We start from the raw sequence: 23,233 nt of genomic DNA on the forward strand, positions 1-23,233 counted from the left end.
CATTCTAAAGCTAAACACAGAGGGCAGAGAGTGAAGGGAAGAACCAAAAACTTAAAGAAGTGACTGAGCCTCCAGAAAATATTTCCAGAGTATTAATCTCTGTGTCACTTTGTGTTTCCTTGGCATCAGTCGGAGATGCTTATAAAAGATGCATTGAGGAGTCCAAAAGCAAACATTGCAGGTGTTTCTGGCGTGGAGATATGGCTTCGAGATACTCCTAACTGGCCTGTCTGGGGCCCCAGAGTCAGCTTAAGGAACTGATCACAGGAAGGAGTGGAGTGGCCTTCAGTGGGCGGTCCCCACTCCCACTGCAGGAGTTTGTCTCCTTTCTCCCTCGCAGATGACACAGCTGGTGACCGCTGAGAATCAGACTATGGTGACCGAGTTCCTTTTCTCTGTATTCCCACCTCTGCATCAAGGCGGCCTCTTGTTCTTCACCCCCCTGCTTCTCGTCTACGCATTTATCATAACCGGGAACCTGATGATAATCATCGCCGTCCAGCTGGATGCGACCCTGCACACACCCATGTACTTCTTCATCAGCGTCCTGTCTTTTCTGGAGATCTGGTACACCACGACCACCATCCCCAAGATGCTCTCCAGCCTCGTCAGTGAGCAGAAGACCATCTCTCTGGCGGGCTGTCTCCTGCAGATGTACTTCTTCCACTCGCTGGGCATCACGGAGGGCTGCGTCCTGACCGCAATGGCCATTGACAGGTACTTCGCTATCTGCAGCCCTCTCCATTACCTGACCATCATGACCCCCAAGCTTTGCGTCCAGCTAACCGCCGGGTCCTGCCTCTGTGGCTTCCTCCTCGTGCTCCCTGAGATCGCATGGATCGCCACCCTGCCTTTCTGTGGCTCCAACCAGATCCAGCAGATCTTCTGTGACTTTGCCCCTGTGCTGAGCTTGGCCTGCACAGACACATCACGGGTGGTCATTGTGGACGCCATCCATGCAGTGGAGATCCTGGCCTCCTTCCTGGCCATCACCCTGTCCTACGTGCGGATCATTGTGGTGATTCTGGGGATGCCCTCTGCCGAGGGCCGCCACAAGGCCTTCTCCACCTGTGCCGCCCACCTGGCTGTGTTCCTGCTGTTTTTTGGCAGTGTGTCTGTCATGTACCTGCGATTCTCAGCCTCCTACTCCGTGTTCTGGGACACGGCGATTGCGGTCACCTTTGTTATCCTCGCTCCCTTCCTCAACCCCATTATCTACAGCCTGAGAAACAAGGACATGAAAGACGCTATCGGCAGGCTTCTCTGCCGCGGGAGGAGGGCCGGCGGGGTTCCGAGGTAGATCCGGAGGCTGGACTCGGAGAAACGTCCCCAAGCTCAGCATTTCATTTCTTGACTTGTTCATGAGTGTAGTCTATTTCTATCGTAGGAATAGAGTACTGCTCGCCCTATTATTGCACACAAGAAGAGAAACTGCTGTGTCCAGGTCGTAAGTGGCAATGCCCTGGCCCGTTTGTGTTGATGCCCCACTGTGTTTGTGTTGCCAGAGCAGCATGCATGGACCCCGCTGCCGCTCGGCACAGCTTCCTCCTCGCCCCCGAGCTGGGCTCCTGCCCTTGTGCTCTGCAGCCCCACATGCCACACGCAGGTGAGGCCAGACAGCAGAACAGAAGGGACATGAAAAACATTATAGTTCTGATAATTGCTACTGTCACGTTGTCCCCAGTCCTCTCTCCCTTCCTGAATCCCCCTGCTGCTCAGCACCCTGCGTGAATAAAAAATTTCCTGACAGTAGGGGCATCTGAGTGGCTCAGTGGGTTAAAGCCTCTGCCTTCGGCTCAGGTCATGATCCCAGGGTCCTGGGATCGAGCCCCACATCGGACTCTCTGCTCAGCGGGGAGCCTGCTTCCCCCTCTCTCTCTCTGCCTCTCTGCCTACTTGTGATCTCTGTCTGTCAAATAAATAAATAAAATCTTTAAAAAAAAATTTCCTGACACTAAAGAGAAACTATGTCCATCTTTAGCTTATTTAACCCATAAACTCACGTCAGCCTCTGTGCCCTGATCACACACACCAGGCATGATAGAATTTGAAGCCCGGTAAAGTGACATACAAATGAGGAATGGAAACAGTCCCCTCGGCTTCTTTAGCAATCTGCCGTCTGAAATATCCTCACTTGGATGAGTCCTCTTTAAATTTAAAATATCCTAAAGTGATTAGGTCAGAAATCACCATTATTGACACGTTAGAACTGACACCCAGAGAAGTTTACTGACGTCCCTGAGGTCACACAGGAGCTTAGTGACACAGCCGGTCCCGACCTCAGGGCTCTACTTCACCCTCTGTCCCCAGTAAATACATACTTTTGTTTGATGTATTTGGCCTTCAAGAAATGAAATCGGACCCTGGTCGCCTGGGTCGCTTGGTCAGTTAAGTGTCCAACTCTTGTTTTTCCTCAGCTCATGATCTCAGGGTCACCGGATCGAGCCCCACGTCAGGCTCTGTGCTCAGGGAGTCTGCTTGGGATTCTTCCCCTCTGCCCTCCGCCCCACTCATGTTCTCTCTTTTTCTCTCTCAAATAAATAAATAAGACATTTTATAAAGAAAAAAAAAGAAATGAAATTATACCAACTTTTCCCCCCAAAAGTTTCATGAAACCCACCAGTCTCGGACGAGCTGTAAGAGTCATTGACTCCGTCCTCCACGAGCTTCTGGCCCTCAGACTGTGGCATCCCAGAAACACTCTCATTCAGACCAGAGTTTATACCTTGCTTTGCCACTACGTTGTGCTGTTTCTATATCTGTAAAACCTTCGGCTGGATCAGATCAGCGGCTCCCCCAAACCAACTGGTCACTGGAACGTAAGGGATGGAAAATCTGAAAGGGAAGCCGACGCATGAACCTGCATTTCTGGAAAGCTGACCGCACCGTCCGAGGACGGCTCAGCGCCGAGAGCAGCTGCATTAGACTGTCGCTAAGATCGTCGCCAGCCCTGGGGCTCTTTGATGTTTATAAGGGTTGACATTTTTTAATGACATCTGGGCTTGGGGCGAGTACCTTACCTGTCCCATCTCATTTATACTCACAGCACTCCTGTGGAAGCAATATTAGCCCCAATTGTTCCAAATGAGAAATGCAAAGCACAGAATTTCAATAACTGGTCCCAGGGCACGGGGTTCATGATTAGGAATCCAGGGCAGAAACGCAATCTCATCTGCTCCCAGAGCTGGGACCTAGTCACCGAGACCTGTGCCCACTGCACGCAGCTGTCATCCTAAGACCAGTCGCGAAACCCAGGAGAAGCTCCAGAGGAAACGTGGTCATCACTAATTATTACACAGGAAGTGCTGAGAGGATTTGCTCCTCCAGATTTCAAGATTGAGTCATTAAAAAACGTTTAAGTAGCAATTCTATGTCAGGTCCTGTGTTAGGGGCCAAGGATTCACTCAGCAACCGTCACACCGGTGGTGTGGCCTTTGGGGACCTGGGAGTCTAGCGAGTCATTAGCTGCTCTTAATAAGAATGTCATTGTCTGTTGAATTTGCTGGTTTTCTCAGTCCTGTGCACTCATTGTTCGCAGCCATTACGTGACTTTATTTCCTTTGAATCTTCCCAGATGTGCTATTTTTGACACACCTCTTAGAATGAATACCTTTTTGTGCATTTTCCCTCAACTCTGCACATTGATTCTTTTCACGAGGACATCCTAACCTTTAGGATTAAAGCTCGTGGTGGTTATTTTTGCCCCTGCTGTCCCTACTACCCAACATTACTTTAAATTATTTGAAGCTTCAAGAAAGACTCCTCACACTGATATCACTCCCACTGGTGTCAGGACCAACATGGGCCCTTGTTTGGACGTGACCTGATTTCTGTCTTTTTGCTTCTCTCTGATTTCCTGCTTGCTGCCCCCCCTCCCCACCTCCTATGGGATAAGGGCACACAGACAGCAGGAAGAAGGTTCCCTCATCCTTAACACCACAGCCTCCGGCACAGGGTTCTGTCGACGGACTGCCAACCAGCCAAGCTTTGTTCTTGACGTGTGGACCAACTAGTCTTACAGGTGGATCGATGCTTGTAAGAGCAGAGGCAACAGATGACAGGCAGTTCCCGTATCCACCCAAGGGAGCAGAAGGAGAAGCAGCACATAAGGGAGAGTCTGTTGTCTGCGTGGAGACTGGATCCAGAAGGGCCAGACTAAGCTGATAATTCCATGCCTAAAATATTTTAAAAATATTAATTATTATTTAATGCTTTTGTTACTTCTATTTTTATTTTATTATTGTTCTTGAAAATTACTTCCAGGGTACTCGTGTGGTACAACTCCAGGGGATACCACTCAATCTTTTTGCTTTCTGGGATCCCAGTAGCAAATGCTGAATCCCCTAGGTTTCACAGGGCCAAAAATGATCATTGTTGTATGATTTTGGGCACAAAACAGAAGAGCGCCTTGCACATGTAGATAACAGTCAGTCCTGTTTAAGACGTAAGGTGTTTCCCCGTGTTGGACATTTACTATCTTTCATAAGACACAGTTCTTTTGATTTTAGAAGTGGGAAATGATCATACTTAAAACTAAATCCCTTAGCAAAAGAATGGGATATTCATAGAGCATGGGATGAAACACTGCTGCCCTGAGATGGGGATAGGAGAGTCTCATCCCCTCCAACACAGTTGAAACCCCAGGGAACAAAGCACCAAGCCTGCTTCAGGCACATGGGCTGGTCACGCAAACCCCTGGTTTAGGTCGGTTTAACAGGTGATAACCCTCAGCTGCATGCATGCTTTCTCTCTGAAAAAAAAAAAATGTTTTATTCTTTGTTTTGCTGCACTAGATCTCCTTCCATGTGTCTTACATCATTGAACTAAACAACTCCCATGTTTGGCAAAGTATAATAATCATGAAGATAGCAGTTATTTTGATGCATTTTTCTCCTTTAAAAAATATCTTTCCAACCCGTCCCCTTCATCCAACTAAAATTATTATGTTCAGAGAAAGTAGTCACTAAAATATCTGTTTTTCTTTTTTTTTTTTTATATCTTATTTATTTATTTGACAGACAGAGATCACAAGTAGGCAGAGAGGCAGGCAGAGAGGAGGAAGCAGGCTCCCCACTGAGCAGAGAGCCCGATGTGGGGCTCGATTCCAGGAACCCAGGATCATGACCTGGGCCGAAGGCAGAGGCTTAACCCACTGAGCCACCCAGGTGTCCCTAAGATATCTATATTTCAAAATAGAATTTCTTTACAAGTTATGGCAACTCTATAAATGCTTCATACATATGTGTATTTCCTCTAAATGTTTGATATGTGGGACCTATTTATTTATATATACACATGTACACATGGAATTTTATAACAATATATTATATATATAACTTGTATATTATATTTGTGTATATAATATATGTTACATATAACTAAAGCTTAATTATATAGCTTTAGTTTAATTTTTCCATATCCTTCTTATTATTTCCTGGTATAATTATTTTCACTTCTTTCAGAGAGATGTCAAAAAGCTTTAGTTTCCTCCCATATTTTTATCATTTTTTTTATATGCTTCAAAGCTATGTTGTTAGATGTAACCCAGAAAAGAATGTTATGTTTTGGGTGGAATTTTCCTTATCGTATCTTAGGAGTTCCTCTCAATATCGCTGCTAATATGTCTTTGTCATGAATTCTATTTTGTTATTAATATTGCTGCACCAAACATTTTCTCTATCTTTCCTTCCACACTTTGTCTCTGTTTGTACATTTAGATCAATTCTTTTATAAGCGGCAAACAGCTGGATTAAAAATATCTAGTATGATAATCTTTCTATTATAATAGGCGAGCTTAACCATTTACATGTTTGTGGTCTAAATAGGTTTGGAACTGTTTCTACTAAAATACTTGTGTTTCCTCTTTTCTTTATTCATTTCTCTCAAAATTTTTGTTTCCTTTCTTTTTCTAGTTGAAATGATAGAATTTCTTATATTTTTCACTACAAACTTTTTTCTCTGCTAGTTTGAAGATACAGATAATAATTCTCCTTTTAATGATTATCCTTTTTCCTTATTTATTTATTTTAAAGATAGATTCAATTATTATTTTAGAAAGAGAAAGAGAACCTGCAAGTGGGGGGAGGGACAGAGAGAGAGAGAGAGAACCTCAAATAGACTCCACGTTGAGCACAGAACCTACCATGGGACTCCACCCCACAACCCTGAGATCATGACCAGAGCCTAAAAATCAAGAGTCAGATGCTTAATGGGCTGAGCCACTCAGTGCCTTTTTTTAAAATGTTTTATTATGCAACATTTGCAAATATTCATGAAAGTATAGAATATATTAAGCCCATAGATCTCAACTAATAATATATAATATTCTGTCATTTTTACCTCATCTCCTTTTTAAAAACATATTTTTTTTAAGATTTTATTTATTTATTTGATGCAGAGACAGAGAGAGAGTGCAAGCAGGAAAGCAGCAGGCAGAGGGAGAGGGACAAGCAGGCTCCCTGCTGAGCTTGGAGTCTGACACGAGGGTCCATCCAAGGACCCTGGAATCATGACCTGATCCAAAGACAGACACTTAACCAACTGAGTCATCCAGGTACCCCCAAAATATCTTAAAATAAATCCCAAAGATATGACATTTCCTCCTAAACACATTTTCTTCACTAACCACAATACACTGTCACATTCTAAAGATTCAATAATTTCTCAATAGCGCATGATACTTGGTCCGTGGCCGAGTGCCTCCATCCACCCCATAATTTATGTCCTTTCACATTTGGTTTATTTGGATCAAGATGCATGTGACTTTGTTTGTTGTGTCTTCTAAGTCTTTTTTAATTTAAAATAGTGCTTACTCACCCTCCACCCCCCACCCTTTCCCCACTTCGTGTCTCTCTCTTTCCTGTCTCCCTAAATCTAAAAATCATGTCTCAAGGCATCTGCCCTGTGGAGACATCCAGAGCAAAGTCCAGTTGACAAGCCAGTGGACAGTGTGGCCATGTCCCCACGAGACTGTGTTTGTGCACCTGTTAAGCCCTGAGTTCCCACCAGACTCCAGCCAGGGCACTGCAGTCAGTTTCAAAGCAAATATTTATCAAGTTAGCCAAACTTCAACCCTACTTTTTAAAACAGCTTTATTGAGATAGTTTTACAAGCCATACAGTTCCCAAGCCATACAGTTTACAAGCCATACAGTTCACCCATTTAAAGTGTGCAATAGAATGGCTTTTAATATATTAACAGATGTCTGCAACCACCCCCACAGTCAACTTCAGAACTTTTTAAACACTCAAAAAGAAACTCTGTATCTTTTTTTTTTTTTTTAGGTTAGAGCATTCTTTTTAGATTTTATTTAAATTCAAATTGGTTAACATATAGTGCATTATTATTTTCAGGGATAGAATTCACTGATTCATCAGAAACACTGTATCCTTTGGCCATCCCCACTCCCTACCCAGGTGTCCCCCCTGCCACTTCCTCCACTAATCCAGTTTTTGTTGTATAGATTTTTCTATTCCAGATATTGTGTATGAATGACATCGTAGGGTACGTGGCTTTTTTTGTGTCTGCCTTCTTTCGTACAGAACAATACTTGCAAGGTTCATCCATGCTGTGGTAGGTATGAAGACCCCATTGCTTGCTCTGCATGAATATACTCCAGTGTTTGGATAGGTCATGTTTAGTTCGTTTGGTTCTCCATCAGCAGACCTCTGGATGTTCTCTATGTTTTAGCTACGATGAATAATGCTGCCATCAATACTCATGTACAAGTCTTTGTATGGACATATACTTTCATTTCTCTTGGGTATACACCTAGCAGTACAATTGCCGGGTCATGTGACAACTCTACGTTTAATCTTTTGAGGAAATGCCAGGCTGTCTTCCAAAGTGGCTGCATTGTTTTGCATTAAACGTAGGGTCCTGGTTTCCCTGCCACCACCACCACTGGCATATGTGAGTTTTGGGCCCTGTGATGCTCGCCATCCCGTGGCGTGTGAAGTGCAGACTCACCATGGGCTTGATTTGCATTTCCCAACAACTGATGATGCTGACCATCTCCACATGTGCTTATTGGCCACTTGCATATCTTCTTTGAATAAGTGTCTGCTCATATCCTTTGTTCATTTTTCAATTGTGTTATTTGTTTTTTTTATTATTGAGCTGTAAGAGTGCTTAATATATGATAGCTGTAAGTCCCTTACCAGATACAGGGTTAGCAAATAATTTGTCTTATTCTGTGAGTTGTCCTCTGCAAGTGTTCAGATTCCAGTGCCCTGGCTGCCATGGCCTGCTTGTTTCCAGACCCATAACCTAGCTATCCATCTTTTTTCTCCTTTTTCCTGTGCCTTCCTGGCCCTTTTAAAGACAAGAGGGACCCAGCTGGGAGGCTGAAGCGTTTGTTTTCTTAATCAGAGTCCCTGGCTGACTTGTTCTGTAGTGTTGACAAGTTGTTCCACCTCCCTGGGTTTAAATCTCCAATTTTATGAAATAGATACAATCATTGCTTTCACAAAATAGCTGATTCTGATGTATCCTTTAGTTTTTCAGCTTCAGTGTAACTTCCTCCAGAAGAGAGAGGTGGGTGTGTGTGTGTGCTGTGTTTTATAACTAATTACCACAATTTTTATTAACTAGTTGTAACTAAATATAAATTAATTACAATGTTAATATCTGTATTCTCAATTCTTCCCAAACAGCTTAAGGGCAGGAACTGGACAGAGTTTATTGTGTTCATCCTTTTACGTAGGCCTTAATATGGCACCAGACACAGTTAGAGCTGAATAAACATGTGCTTACTGGACTGGATGGGTGGGTGGACGGGTATCTTTAAGGGGGTTGAAATATAAACACTTGAGGATTTCCATAGAAAATTCTATAAAATTGCAGTTTTCTTACAGCCAGTGTTTGATTCTTGACTCATAGTAGATATTCAGATACATAATAAACCCTAATACCAGCTAATAATGAAATCACCACATTTCTCATATGTAAGCTATAGGATTATTTTCCACATATTTTCATATGTTTAAGGAAATAATTAGCTTGAAACAGAATAAAGAAGTAGGCCAATGTAAAGAGTAATCTTATCCTGGCTTGACTCCTGCACTCTCACTGGGAATGGATATCAAGGCCACCAAGACTGACATGCACAACTAGCCAGAACCCTAGGGCCACCAGCTGGCTCAGCTCTCGCACAAACCCTCTGTCTCCTTTACTTCTTTCCTCTAGGGAATAGTATCTGGGAATTTATTTTTTTTTGCATAATTACATTTTCCTGGATGTTGTTCTAAGCCTCAGTGTAATGATGAGAGGTTTGGGGCAGAATAAAATATATATCTATATCTATATCTATATCTATATCTACATCTAGATATAGATATAGATAGATATAGATATAGATATAGATATATAATTTTTTTGCTATCAGCTACATGCCAGACACTTTGTGCTGTATAGACCTTAACACTAATTCTTTTTTTAAAATATTTTATTTATTTATTTATTTGACAGACAGAGATCACAAGTAGGCAGAGAGGCAGGCAGAGAGAGAGAGGAGGAAGCAGGCTCCCCGCTGAGCAGAGAGCCCGGTGTGGGGCTTGATCCCAGGACCCTAGGATCATGACCTGAGCCGAAGGGAGAGGCTTAACCCACTGAGCCACCCAGGTGCCCTGACCTTAACACTAATTCTTAAAACCAACCTTAAAGAAAATATTTTTTTAACAGATGGTGAAATTAAGAGTGAGATTTTGAGTTACTTTCTAAAGATTATGTAATCAATAAGTAACTGAATGAACTAGGATCTAAACCCAGACGTATGTTGTTAAAATGCTTTCCTCTACTATGCTGGTGTTTCCATTTTAATACATAAACAATTAGTATACATGAAATACCATTCAAGGGTAAGTGATACAAGGAAAACCAGTTGTTTTTGTTCTAAAATTTATTTCACAAATATTATTGTTTAGAATATGACTAAATGCATGTATATTAAATATACAACACATTTACTGTGTGTGTGTGTGTGTGTATATACATTCATAGTAGTTAAGGCGCAGAGCTGACAAAAATCCCATATGTGCCATACAAACATCTGAGATTTGAAAATCACCGCGCTGTACCATCTTCCTGTCTGGCCGCTAGCTGCGTGTGGCTCCAGCAGACAGAACGTTTGTGTTGGCACTGGGAGCCAGACTGTCCTCGCCCCAGCTCTGCGTCCTGTGCAGAAAAGCTCTCAAGGCTCAACTTCTCATTGGTGGTGACTGAAGACCCCCAGCATCACCATATGTCAGCCTCCCACTTGGCCTGCCCTGCCCACCTTCATCCCAGTATCCCTGACCTCGTTAACTGCCTCCTGATGGCCTCCTTGATATCCTTGTTGCGAAAGCTGTAGATGAAGGGGTTGAGGAAGGGCGTGAGCACTGAGTAGACCACAGCCAGGGCACGGTCGTAGTCTAGGGAGTAGCTCTTCTTCAGCCGCACGTACATGAAGAGGATGCTGCCGTAGAAGATGAGAACCACAGTCAGGTGGGAGGCGCAGGTGGAGAATGCCTTCCTCTTGCCCGCAGCTGAAGGGATGCTGAGCACCGTGTGGATGATCTGGACGTAGGAGCTGAGGATCAGCAGGAAGGTGGCCAGGATCTTGCAGGAGTTGATAACGAAGTCCACGAGGACGTTGATGGAAGTGTCCGTACAAGCCAAGCTCAGCACAGGAGGGAAATCACAAAAGATGTGCTGAATGCGATTGGGGCCACAGAAAGGGAGATGGGACACTAAGGAAATTTCAACCACCGGCCCAGCCAGGCCTCCCAACCAACAGCCAACAGCAATCTTGGCACAGAGTTCTGGGGTCATGACGGTGGGATAGTGGAGGGGCCGGCAGATGGCTAAGTACCTGTCATAAGCCATAGCTGTGAGGAGATAGCACTCAGCAGCCCCAAGAGAGTGAAAGAAATAGATTTGCAGGAGGCACCCAGAGAAAGAAATGGTCTTCTCCACACTGAGCAGGTTCGACAGCATCTTGGGGATGGTGGCCGCGGTGTAGCCGAGCTCCAGCAGGGAGAGAGCGCTGAGAAAGTGGTACATGGGTGTGTGGAGACGGGAGTCCAGGCGCACCACCAGGAATATCAGCAGGTTTCCCAGGACGGTGGTGAGGTAGATTAGAAGCAACAAGACAAAGAGGTACGCCTGGACCCCCTGAAGATGGGGAAAGCCCAGGATGACGAACTCTGTCACCTGGCTCCAGTTGCCAGGGTCCATGGCTCTCAAGTCATGTCCCTATATGTGAGGCATGGGAGGATGAGGAAGAATGAGCAGACATGAGCAAGAAACCCCCACCCCCTGCAGAGTACAGTGCTCCCAGCGAAGGCTTTCAGAAGCCAGAGAATCAATCCCTGCCAGCAGCCTCCTTCAGCGTCCACTCTTGTCATCAGACTTTAAGCACTCTGGTCTCACAGCTCATTCTGTAGTCCCCATAATCCACCCTGTAACCCAATTATCTTGCTTAATGGAAACCATATAGGTTTTAGAAACTTAAATATTCCTCATCAAGGGTTTATCTTGTTACTTATCTACATTCCTTGTCTTAGGTATAAACCATCCTTTACACAGATAAAATATTGGTCGTGTAATAGACCAAGATTACATCACTTCAACTGCATATATTTATTTGTAATTTCAACTGATTTTCTTCTTCAACTTCTGGATACCAAAGAATCTGCCCTTCCATCTTGGGCCCCCTCCCTCGTCCTAACGGAGACCCAGCTCTAGCAGCACCCTCTAGGAGCGTGGAGGTCAGAGTTTCAGTCTTCTGGACACTGACATGAATCTCAGTCAATGCAAAAGGGGGTACAGAAAATCTGTGAGTCACAGAAAACAAGGAGGCAAATCTCTCTCTTTGCATTTCTATTCCAAACTGTGGTCACTTCCCTCTACTCTCTGCCTTGACTGACCTCAGGCACACTTTTCGGATTTATTGCTTCACAGATGGTAAATATTTACATTGTACAGTGAAGTCAATGTAATAAAAATTTATTGAATGTTTTTTGTATGGGAAGCATTATTCTTAGAACAGGAGCTAAACAAATACGTAATAGAGGGGACCTGAAGTCAGGAAACGAATATTCTAATAGAGAAAATAGAGAAGCAACTAATTGCGAACCAACTGTGTGTGTTTTGGGACATTCACAGAATGTCATCACAGAAACACGGTCCTATTCTCACTTACGCAACAATTAAACAACAAACCCCCCAGATTCCTTCTCCTGACTCACTTATCCCACAGCCACTGGTCTGTTTCCTCCCCTGTTCCCTCAACAATGTTCCCCCAAGGATCTAGCTTTCTCTTAAAGCATTGCAGTGAGACCCTCGCCCCTGCCCCTCCTCACTCACACCAGTTACGTAAGAGCCACCAGTTCCCGGTCCTTGGGTTGCCTGGACTATCCGCCAGCCTTGTCCAGGGATTTGGTCTTGCCCCTTGATACGCTCTCCTCGTTGGTTCTCCGGGTGCCATCCTCCAGAGTTTTCCTACCAGAGTGGTCTCTCCTCAGTCGCCCTTGCCAGTTCTTTCTCTCTGCCCTACCTTTCTAATTCACAGAGCTCAGTGTTGATTCTTCCTTCTTTTTTGTTTCGTGAACTCACTGCTTTGTCAATGCCATCCAATGTCCTGGCAGAAAGCACCAAATAGGTTGAAGACTTTCCAAATCAAATCTCAGCCAACATGTGTCCCAAATTCCAGACTCAACACCCTGGTCCTACCTCCCTTGGGACAACTAACAGCCATCTCAAACCTCACTCCTGCGGGCGCCCCCCATGGAGGCCTCCCCTCTCCTGCCTGGGCAGTCATGGTCTTGTGGCTCACGCGCCCAAATCCTCACCGTGCTCCTTATTTCTGTCTTTCTCTCAAATCCAGGATCGATTTTCACTGGGTTCCAGCTGGGACATCTCTCACCTCCGTCACTATAATCGACTCCTACCAGATCCTTCCTGTTTATCTGTCTGTCACCTGATCTTGGGTTTCACTGGATCGTTAAAAATCTTTTAAGTGTAACAGAGAGTGCCATCAATTCATAAAAATAAAAGATTGTTTCAAACCACCACCAGAAAAAAAAAGAAAGAAAGAAAGAAAGAAAAAGAAAAAAGAAAGAAAGAAAGAAAGAAAGAAAGAAAAGAAAAAAGAAAGAAAGGAAGGAAAGGAAAGGAAAAGAAAAGAAAAAGAAAAAGGAAGAAAACAGAAAGGGAAGGGAAGCTCCTTGCTCCGTAAGACAATCCTCTCTATCGCTGAAGAACCTCAGTGACAAACTGAAGCCCGTCACTGACCTGACATCCGAGTTTCACCCACTATCCCCAGCGCTGCTCTGTGGAAAATCCCTGTAGTTCTGGTCCAGATTCATGCTTTAAACACTGTCTTCACCATCATCACAGAAAGTTCAGTTTGCCAAACTGGTCCCTGTGTTTAGTCTTGACCCTTCTCTACCCTCCTGAGAACACAATTCCTCCCAAGTCCGCACACAGACATCTCATAACCGGGGGGCTCAAGTTCCCCGCTTTCTTTCCCTGTCCGCAGCGAACACCAACATTTCCCACGTCCGAATTCCCAGCCGTCCTTCCTCAATTCGCTTCCAACTGCAACCTATCATGAGCTGCGATATTTTCCTTTCATATGTCCTGTCATTCCAAAGCAACTTTCTGTGAGGTTTGTGAAATTAAAATCTCACTTTATGGCCCACCTCCCAGAGTGCATGGCACATGTCTGATGCCTCAGAGTTGTGGCAAAAAATGAAAAAAACTGATGATAACCAGGATGAGTAGCTCAGACCCTTAGCTCACCAGCTGCTCAACTCCTCCCATGGGTCTCCTGATATTGGAATCAGGGCTCTTATAAAACCTAACACATGTATAAATTAGCATCCATCTTACTTGGGTCCTTTGCAACAATACTAAGTCCCTTTACTGCAAAACACTTTGAGAGCAAATCTTTTTCATTTATTTTCTAGTTCTCACCACTGCATTATTCATACCACCTAATTATTTAGGAATAGAACCAAAGACCTGGGTTAAGAGGGGATGCAATTTTAGATCATCTCGATATGTGTCTTCATTGTGCAAAAGAGGAAACCAGGACCCAGACGGGGCAAATGGTTTGCTCAGGATCACACAGGTTAAAACATGGCCAATTTGCTGATTCTGCACCCAGACTATAAGATTACATCAGGAAAGCAGAATATCTTTACATTTTATTTTAAAAAAATTTTGTGTGTTCTGAATGATATGCCTGTGGACCCTGGTTATTCTATACCTCTCCCTATTTCTGAACGCCCCATTTCTTCCCAGTGCTCCACCCAGGAAAAAACAGGAGAGTAAAATGTCTGAGTGACAATGTCCTTACCCAGAGCTCAATGGTGGGGAGGGTTCAGCGGTCCTTACACTGGGGAGTCCAATCACCACTCAGAGTCTAGAGCTGGAAGAGCTCCCTGCTCACTTCTCCCCCTCATTTACAGTCACAGGGCACTCCTGGGGCTGGAGGGGAGTGCAACACTTTGACGGAGCCTCTGGGAGTCAGTCACACCGTGAGAGCCTCCTCTCCCGTGGCCTGTGTCCTTGTCAGGTCCTCATAGAGGCAGAAGCCCCTGGGTCTTTGGAGCAGCCCTCCTGGGGTTGCCAAAGTGCTCTCTCAGGGAGGGGACCAAGACACAGGAAGTTCATCAGCCAGTGGTCCTTCATCACCTGTGAGTTCGCCTCAGTAATAGTAACTACCTGCCCAGGTTGAGATAGAACATCTCTCAGGGCAATGATTTTTTTCAGCACAACACAGTTATTGGGGTAGGAGCCTGAGTTTCAAATGGGTTCCTGTGTTGTGAGACCTGCGAGAGAGCATACACCTTCCAATGATAATAGGATCTTTCTAAAATGTGACTGGCCTCCTGGACCCCGAGTGAGGACAGGGACAGGCCGGTGCACAACACTGCTAATACAGATTCCTGATCCTACCTGTTGTACCTTCCTACAATGGTTTTATCTTCTCTCACACACAGGACCCTTCCCTTTACTCTCCTGTTCTCTTGGCTTGAAGAGAGCCCTGCCTCAGGACTTTGGATTTAAGTCAGGGTTGCTCTCCCAGTCATTTATGTGACACTGGATGCCCAATGGACTGTTATGTTTCCTGTATCTCCTATGGACAGGCTACTCCTTGCGTCATAGGACTCCTCACACTCACTGAGATGACCAGGATCAAAGGACGGACAGTAGAGGGAAGGATACAAAATATAGGACCCCGGTACTGCTGATGAGAATGTAAAATGGTGCAGTCATTTTGGAAACCAGTTTAACAGTTTCTCAAGAGTTTAAACCTACCATCACCAGACGACCCAGCAATTCCACTCCTACATATGTCTACCCAAGAGAATGGAAGAAGAACTCATAGATGGAAGCACTGATCGTAATAGTCAAAAAGCAGAAATGACCGAATTGTCCATCAAATGATGGATGGTTAAATAGAATGGAGTATTATTTAGCACCAAATGTGAACATTTAACATAAGTATTGATATGGTTGGATTAAAATCTATGCTACAGTATGGATGAACCTTGAACTCATGCTAAATGACAGACACTAGTTGAAAAAAAATATATTGTATGATTCCATGTATATGCAATGACTAAAATAGGCAGATGCCTAGGAGTAAGGGACTGGGGAAGGATAGGGTGGTACAAATGTTCTAAAAGTAGATTGTGGTGAGAATTGCACAACTCTGTAAATATACCAAAAGTCATTGAATTGCACAGTTTAGGAGGTGAACTGCATGGCATGTGAGTTATATCACAATAAAGAAAATAAATGCTTTTTAAAGAGGTAAAATAAAGACATTTTCAGGAAAAGAGTGAAAGAAATTATTGTCAGTAGACACGCATTACAAGAAATGTTAAAGAAAACTCTTCAGACAGAAGGAAATCAGACTAGATAGAAATTTCAACCTACACAAAGAATGAAGAGCACGAGAAATGGTAGAAGGTAAATAAATAGCATTGAATTGTGGCATATTCTACAACAGTCCGGAGAGGGAAAGAACTACAAGAAGACAATATGGTAGAGGGGAGTCTCATGAACACAGTCTTGAGGGATAGCAGCAGAAACAAAAGTGTAAACTGTATGAATCAACTTAAACAAAATACCAAAACACGTCAAATCCCCCGACAGTGTCAGCTGCCAGGTAGCTGATCACGAGGGGCGGGAGAGGAGTTGTGTTGGTTGCCAGGGAGCATGGGGGAGGTTTTGGAGATGTTTCCACTGTCCTATTCTGAACATTCCTTACATGAAAGTTTAATCTGTGAAAGTTCACTGAGCTGCACATCACTGAGTTCTCTACAGATATTTCAATACCTTTTAAGACTGGGAATCACCCTCTATCTTGTACATTTTCATTTCTCTGTCAAATTGTAGGCTCTGTGTAATAAAAGGTTGTGGTTCCAAACACGGCAGCTGCCCAAAGAGCATAATTCGAGTGAGGGAGAATAAGACAAATCAGGTGGGGGTGTAAAACAAACTAGGGGACAAGCCAAAAGACAGACGAGTGCACCCTTCTGTAGTCTCTGAATGCTTTGCTCTCCATTTTCCACAGAGATTCCTGTTCCGCCGCATTTCAGGTGAGCACGGAGGAGACAGATGGGGGAGGAGGAATGTGCTGCCTTTCTCGGAGTATGGAATAGGAAGGCATCGTGAGAATACCTTCTGCTCTCCATATGTCTGAGGACCATATGGAGAAGAAAGAGTTGTAATGTACAATAATATATAGAGAAAAATGGATGCAGAAACAGAAAGGAGAGAAATCAAAATAGGTGAAGAAAGAATGGGGCCGTCTCGTCCATAAAGGAGGACCATGGTTTCTCCCCTCTTTGTTCTGCAGAAGTTGTCAGTTTCTTTATGTTTATATGTTTGCATATTGTGTGTATGTGTGTATACATATATACGTATACACATGTATACATATGTCCGCACAAATATGGAACTCTCATAACTTCATAACCATATGCTGTACACAAGAAAAATAGTTTCAGCATCCAATTAATCTGCATGGCTAAGAAAAGTCTTATGTTTGAAGGAATTGCTTGAATACTTAGAAAATTTAATAAATCTATTTTAAGATAAAAATCTTAATCTTAAATTTCAAGATAAAAATATTAATCTTAAAAGACTCTGAGAAATGTGTGACTCAGGAAAAAAAAAACTCTCATTTTGTGACAAATAGCTAGACTTGGAATTCAAGACATCTTTTGATATAAGAGAAAATAAAGGGTTAAATGGGGTCTTAGAACCAATTAATGTTAACAGTGAACATCACCTAAAGAAAGCTTACCTGCCCACCACAGTTTGTGAATAAGAAATAGAGATCCAGAGAGGATAACCGAGAGTGGTACGCAGTAATTAATGATTAATTGTCAGTATTATCCAAAGGGATTTAAAGGCGGAGGTCAGCAAGCTGAGGCTGGTTGTGCAGGAGACAGTGGGTGAGTTCACCTGGAGTGGATCAAAGGACTATAAAAAAGAGTGAGTTCCAGTAGTGATTAGAGTGGGGACCAGAATGTGTTAGTGAGAGGAGTGGGTCAGATTCATTAGATTTTTCACTCTTGACATTTTTACTGATACTCAGCAACTTTAGACACTTGTTAGATTCTGGACATACAACAAGTAACAAAACTGACATGATTTCAAACCAAATGCAGTTTATAAATTGTAGGAAAGAGCAACAAATTATATATTATTTTGATGTCTCTATTGCATATATGCATACAAATTGTGATACATATTTAGAAGGAAACAAACATAACTTCAAAGAGAAAAAATGGGTTCCATGCATTAGATAACATGCATTAGGTGACCATCTACATTTTCCTCTCCAAGATAATGTCACTGGAATGTGACATCAGAACATCACTCACACGATGAGAAGGGAACCAAATGAAACACTGGGGGAAAACAGTGCGACGTTTCTTGGAGCCAAGAATAACTCAAGCATCTAATAAGATAGGACCAAAAAGATAAAAAGATGGATTCAAGGAATAAGGAGAAAATGAAGAGATAATGATGCAATCGAAGCTGAGAGACAAACCTTTTCGAGAAGGAAGAACTGGTCACATGTATCAAGAGTTCAAGAAAGAGGAAAGACGAAAAGGGTCTCATGGATTCAGCATGGGGGTCATTACTGATCTTGGCAAATTATGTTTTGGGGAAAGTTCTGAGCCAATTCCAGATGGCAACGGGTTGTAAAGTGGGTAAGAAGTGAAGAAGGGGAGGTAGATTGTGTCATTAATCATGTGGAGGAGTTTAACTGGAAATGGGAGGAGAGAGAAATAGACCTCTAGCTGGCTGAGAATGTAGGCCAAGGAAATACGTGCGCTTATTAAGAAGGGAAATTCTAAAGTATTCTTAAATGTTCAAAGCACTGATCAAGTAAAAAATGGAAAATGGTAAAGATGTAGGAAATTAAAGAAAAATGTAAATTATGTCTTTGAGAAGGCAAAAGGGGATGAGGTCCATAGCATGTGTGATAATGGGAAGATTATTCAAGGTCAAGACGAAGCCCCATAGAACTTGAATGAGCCAGCATTGAAGTGGAGGATAGACCTTGGTAGAGGGTCAGTGGTGAGTGGGACTGGCTCTCCCCCCTTTCCGGAAGATGGTCCTCCTGATGGCCTTAATGAGTTCCTTGTTACGAAGACTGTAGATGATTGGGTTGACCAGTGGTGTCAGTACAGAGTAGACCACAGCAAGTGTCCGGTCAAGGGTCAGAGAATAGCTCTTCCTTAGGCGCACATACATGAAGATGATGCAGCCAAAGAAGATGAGAACCACAGTGAGATGGGAGGCACACGTGGAGAAGGCCTTCTTTCTCCCTGCGGCTGTTTTTATTTTCAGGACAGCACCAATGATTCTTCCGTAGGAAACCATAATGAAGAGGAAGGTGATAAGGATGATGAAGGCGTTGATGGCAAAGTCCACGAGGACATTAGTGGCTGTGTCCTTGCAGGCCAGGCTCAGCAGAGGTGGAAAGTCACAGAAGATGTGTTGAATTTCATTATAGCCACAGAAGGGGAGCTGGGACACCAGAATGACTTCAGAAATGGGACACAGGAAGCCACAAGTCCAACAAGCAGCAGCCATCTTGCCACAGAGTGCTGGGGTCATGATTGCGGGATAGTGGAGGGGCTGGCAGATGGCCAGGTATCGGTCATAGGCCATGGCTGTTAGAAGGTAGCATTCAGAGGCCCCTAGGGAGTGGAAGAAGTAGGTCTGAAGGAGGCATCCTGCAAAGGAAATGGTCTTCTTCTCACTGAGCAGATTGACCAGCATCTTGGGGATGGTGGTGGCTGTATACCAAAGCTCCAGGAAGGAAAGTATACTGATGAAGTGGTACATGGGGGTGTGTAGGGCTGCGTCCAGTCGTATGACTAAGAAGATGAGCGTGTTACCACAGATAGTGAACAGGTATGCCAACAGCAGCAGGACAAACAGCCAGCCCTTGATGTGGCCCACTTTGGGGAAACCGAGGAGCACAAACTCAGCCAAGCTCGAGTGGTTGTGCGGCTCCATGGAAGGCTGAGGTGGGGGAGGGAGGAAGGGAGACAAATGTGGGGAAAGGTGACTGCCAAACCCAACTCAAAACTTCATTTGTCTTTATTTATTTATTTATTTATTTTTTTTTTTAAATTTAAAGGCAGCATCTCATTACTCCAACTGCCACTACTGGGGATACTGCTCTAAAGAGAACAACAGCTAATGCTTATGACGCATCAAGCACTTTTACAAGTGGTTTGTATTTTACTTCATTTTCACACAAGTGATGAATACCCTTGTTATACCCATTTTACAGATGGGAAAGTTCAAGAACAGATAGAAGGGTGAGATGACAAAACTCTTCTATTTCTTATAGACACCATGTGACAAAAACAGGATTTGAACCCCTTCATGCTGTCTACACTGTGTGCCCTTCCCTAAACATTCTATCCACTTCCCCAGGTCTTAGTGTTTCCTTCAGTCAAATTCAAAAGGTGAGTTTTGTAAATGAGATGAAGGCAGGGGCAAGTCTGTCGTTCCTGATCACTAACACAAACACTTCTCGAATACACGGATGTCTGGCATAAAGAATCCAACTTCAGCAAGGTGCAGTCCCTGCCCCCAGACAGCTGACTGCCTGGAAGGGAAAGCAGCCACCAGTCAGTCCTCCTGGTATCGCCTGAGAAGTGTGGAGCCACGGAGCGCTGAGGAAGGGGCTGGTTCCTCAGACCAGGCTGACTGAGAAGCTTCTCAGAGGGAGAACTTCCCGGACTGAATTTTCCAGGAACAGTAGCAGTTAGTTAGCTAAAAGAAGAAAATAAACATTTCAGACAAAAAGCACATGTGTAGGTGCAGGACAGGAAGAGCGGGACCTCGGGAAATGCACGTTCCCCTCTGTGGTGAGATAGCTGGGAGGTTTGCCCAATGATTTGGGACCTTAGCCCCTTAGGAGGAATGTTAGCTAGATGGACAGCATGATCAGTTTTTAAAATATCACTGATAGTTAACTATCCTGACCTCCAGCTCAGACACAAAGGTGTGAATTTGCCTTGTGGGTGTTGCTGGTGGAAAGCCAAGTGGGTGGCTCACACATCAGGAAGAACCCCACCAAGAGTCAAGAAGCACACATTCTGCATGTCAGAAAATCGGTTGTTATCAGTAGAGGTGGGGAAATCAAGCTGGCTTGGCAAAATTTCACACCAAAAAAAAAAAAAAACGTGTTGCGTATTCTAATTATTTTCAAGCACCGTGAGAAGAGAATGCAAAAAGAGAGAGAGAGAAACCACCAAACCACTGACATAAAACATCACAGAGAGTATGAATATAAACACGGCAGCTGGTGACAGCTCCACCATACCCTGTATATGTCTTGGTGCATCTGGAGAGGGCTGTCCAAATTCTAGATGCCATGCTGACCATCTGCCGTCTCTTACTTATTTTTCAATCCTAATACTTGGTGCAATGGCTTTCACATTCAAAGTGTTCAATGGAACCAATGTTTTAATAAAACTAGTTAATTTAATAAGTGGTAGGGCCCCCCCACACTTCCCCTAGGCTCATACCACCCACCCAAACCCCAACATGGCTCCCAAACCCGATTGCCCTGTAGTACCGATAAATTTTGAGTTTGATGTTTTAAAATGCTCGATTCACTCAGAGCACTTCGTGTGTAAGGAGGTCCTTGTGAACCTCTTGTATCTACAGGAACTGTGCATTCTCCACTCCAAGCACAGGAGACAAATGAGGTTAGAGCAGAAATCTTCGCTTCACTGCATTTCTGTCATTTGTGCCCCCCTTAACCCTTTGCTCCTGCCCTCTTTCTTTTTCCCCTGTCTGACAACCGCTTCTCATCCTTCAAAATCAGGTCAAATGGCAGCTCTCTGGTGAAGCCTTTCCTGGCTCCGTTGGAAAACGTGACTGATTCCTTCTTCCACGTTTGCAGTGCCCACTTAGCACACGGCATCACCTTCATGAGAAGTCTGTCTTCCCCGGGACCTGGCAAGATCTTTGAGAGGCAGAACTCCATTAACTACTGTACATCCCACCAGCACCCAGAGCGACAAGCTCAGACCTATGAGCTCAGTGAAGGCTTTGTGAATGTACCTGAACTTTCCTGTAACCTGAATTTAAGTTATATTTTTAGTTGCACCTGAACACTTCCTTCCTGCCGTCCCCGTGGCTCTCAAGCTCAGTGTACCTACAGGAACTGAGCCTGGAAGATCTGGGCTTGCATCCCTTCCCCTAGTCCTGTTCAAGAGCCCATTCCTTGCTCTTCCACAGGAATTAAATTCCACAAGTATTTCTGATCACCTTCGGTGTGTAGTAACTGTTACTGATGACGTTTTCTCTTCCTACCAGTTAGCTCTCCTGAAGCCAGCTGCAAGTGTAGGTCAAGGCAAACAGGGAATGATTCCAGAAAGGCCCACCCTCTGGATCTCCGATTCTAATGTCAACAAGTGTCCTTCACCCCGCAGCTGGAGAGCCTGCGTCCAGGCCTCTCTAGATGAGTCCTTCCCACTGCAGCTGCTCCCGGGACAACCCATCTCACTAGATCTTTGTATTCACGGCTCCTGGGTCATGAGTGATTTTCTCTGAACACCCCACTCTCAACCCTCCTGATAGCACACGACCAGTCTGTGGCTGCATATGTGGCAGCTTCCTGTCTCTCCACATTTTCAGAGCAGGTATGAGCCCAATTAGCCACTCTCAGTTGTGGAGTGAATTCAAGTATTGAATGGGGGGCTCAGGACAATGGGGAGGGTCTTCCCATCTGGTCATCTATGACTCTCAAAGCCAGACATTCCAAGTCCTCACGTAAGTCATCTTTCCTCTGAGCCACCTCTCCAATGTCAGAATAATAGCTGTTTTCAAATCTTTCAGTATCAGTCCCACCTTTTAGATCCCCAGTCTGCATCACTAGTGTGGCCCTTGGATCACCTACCAGCAGCTGCGTGTCTTCTGCATCTGTTTCTGTCTTGCTGGGCTCAGATGTAAGTGGGAGACCAAGACTGGATCTAGGAGCCTTTTCTCTCTGTAGAGAGGCCATCCCCATGGGGCAGGGTCCCCTGAGCCAACCCTGCTTCAGGCCACAAGGGGCACAGGCAACAGAGAGACCTCCAGCCCCAAAGGCAGTGGGGATCAGGGCCCTCCTCCTGGGAGGGCACTTGGATGGATGCCATGTCACCTTCCACCACCTGGGCTCCAAGAAGTTCTCCCAAATGCCCCCATCTCACCATCCCTTCCTTGACACCTACCCCTCTCCCTATCACCACCAGCTTCTTAACACAGACTCCTGGACTCTGGCTTTGAAACAAGGCCCCACTCTCCTACGCCTCTTCCCATAATCACACGATCCCTCACATTTCCTGTCTGGCCTCACAAATCCAAAGACTTTGTATTTCCCTGCATCTTTCCAACCAGATACTCCACCTGATCATGTGCCTGACCCAGCCCTACGTCTCTCTTCCTTCAGGAAGCCTCCGATAGGAGCAGGCAGCTCTGGGGGTGGGGAGAAGTATGGGTCGTAGAGCCTCAGAAACCTTTATTTCAACCCCAGCTCTACCAAAATACCCAATTACGAAGCCTCTACTAGGTCACATGTATCTTTCTGAGCACAGCACATGCGCAAATACGATTTTTGCAGTTACTCTGTGAGGTGGGTGCAAGGGTCATTTCCATTTCCCATGTGGGGCAACCAGGGCACAGAGAGTATAACGATGTGTCCCAGGGC

At 44.5% G+C, this 23,233-nt stretch overlaps 3 protein-coding genes across 3 annotated transcripts; 1 reads left to right on the forward strand and 2 right to left on the reverse strand.

Annotated features, from left to right (window-relative positions):
• The first annotated feature begins 279 nt into the window (after positions 1-279).
• LOC116859969 (olfactory receptor 6K6) lies at positions 280-6,606 on the forward strand. Its single transcript, XM_032845718.1, is given in 2 exon segments — positions 280-1,265; positions 6,554-6,606. Coding segments are annotated over 2 exon segments (978 nt in total). The 5' UTR covers positions 280-340.
• A 3,669-nt stretch (positions 6,607-10,275) lies between these two features.
• Positions 10,276-11,214, reverse strand: LOC116859958 (olfactory receptor 6N1). The gene has a single exon (XM_032845702.1). The coding sequence runs from the start codon at positions 11,212-11,214 to the stop codon at positions 10,276-10,278; it is 939 nt and encodes a 312-aa protein (XP_032701593.1).
• A 7,371-nt stretch (positions 11,215-18,585) lies between these two features.
• LOC116859942 (olfactory receptor 6N2) lies at positions 18,586-19,539 on the reverse strand. The gene has a single exon (XM_032845674.1). It carries the CDS (start codon positions 19,537-19,539, stop codon positions 18,586-18,588), a length of 954 nt encoding a protein of 317 aa, XP_032701565.1.
• Positions 19,540-23,233: the final 3,694 nt, after the last annotated feature.

This window comes from Lontra canadensis, unplaced genomic scaffold (assembly GCF_010015895.1).
Source record: "Lontra canadensis isolate GAN:19392208 unplaced genomic scaffold, GSC_riverotter_1.0 scaffold168, whole genome shotgun sequence".
Lineage (NCBI taxonomy): Eukaryota > Metazoa > Chordata > Mammalia > Carnivora > Mustelidae > Lontra > Lontra canadensis.

What these genes read in the sequence shown, in the direction of transcription:
- LOC116859942 (XM_032845674.1), bottom strand. Translation starts at nt 19,539, where the DNA reads ATGGAGCCGCACAACCACTCGAGCTTGGCTGAGTTTGTGCTCCTCGGT.
- LOC116859958 (XM_032845702.1), bottom strand. Translation starts at nt 11,214, where the DNA reads ATGGACCCTGGCAACTGGAGCCAGGTGACAGAGTTCGTCATCCTGGGC.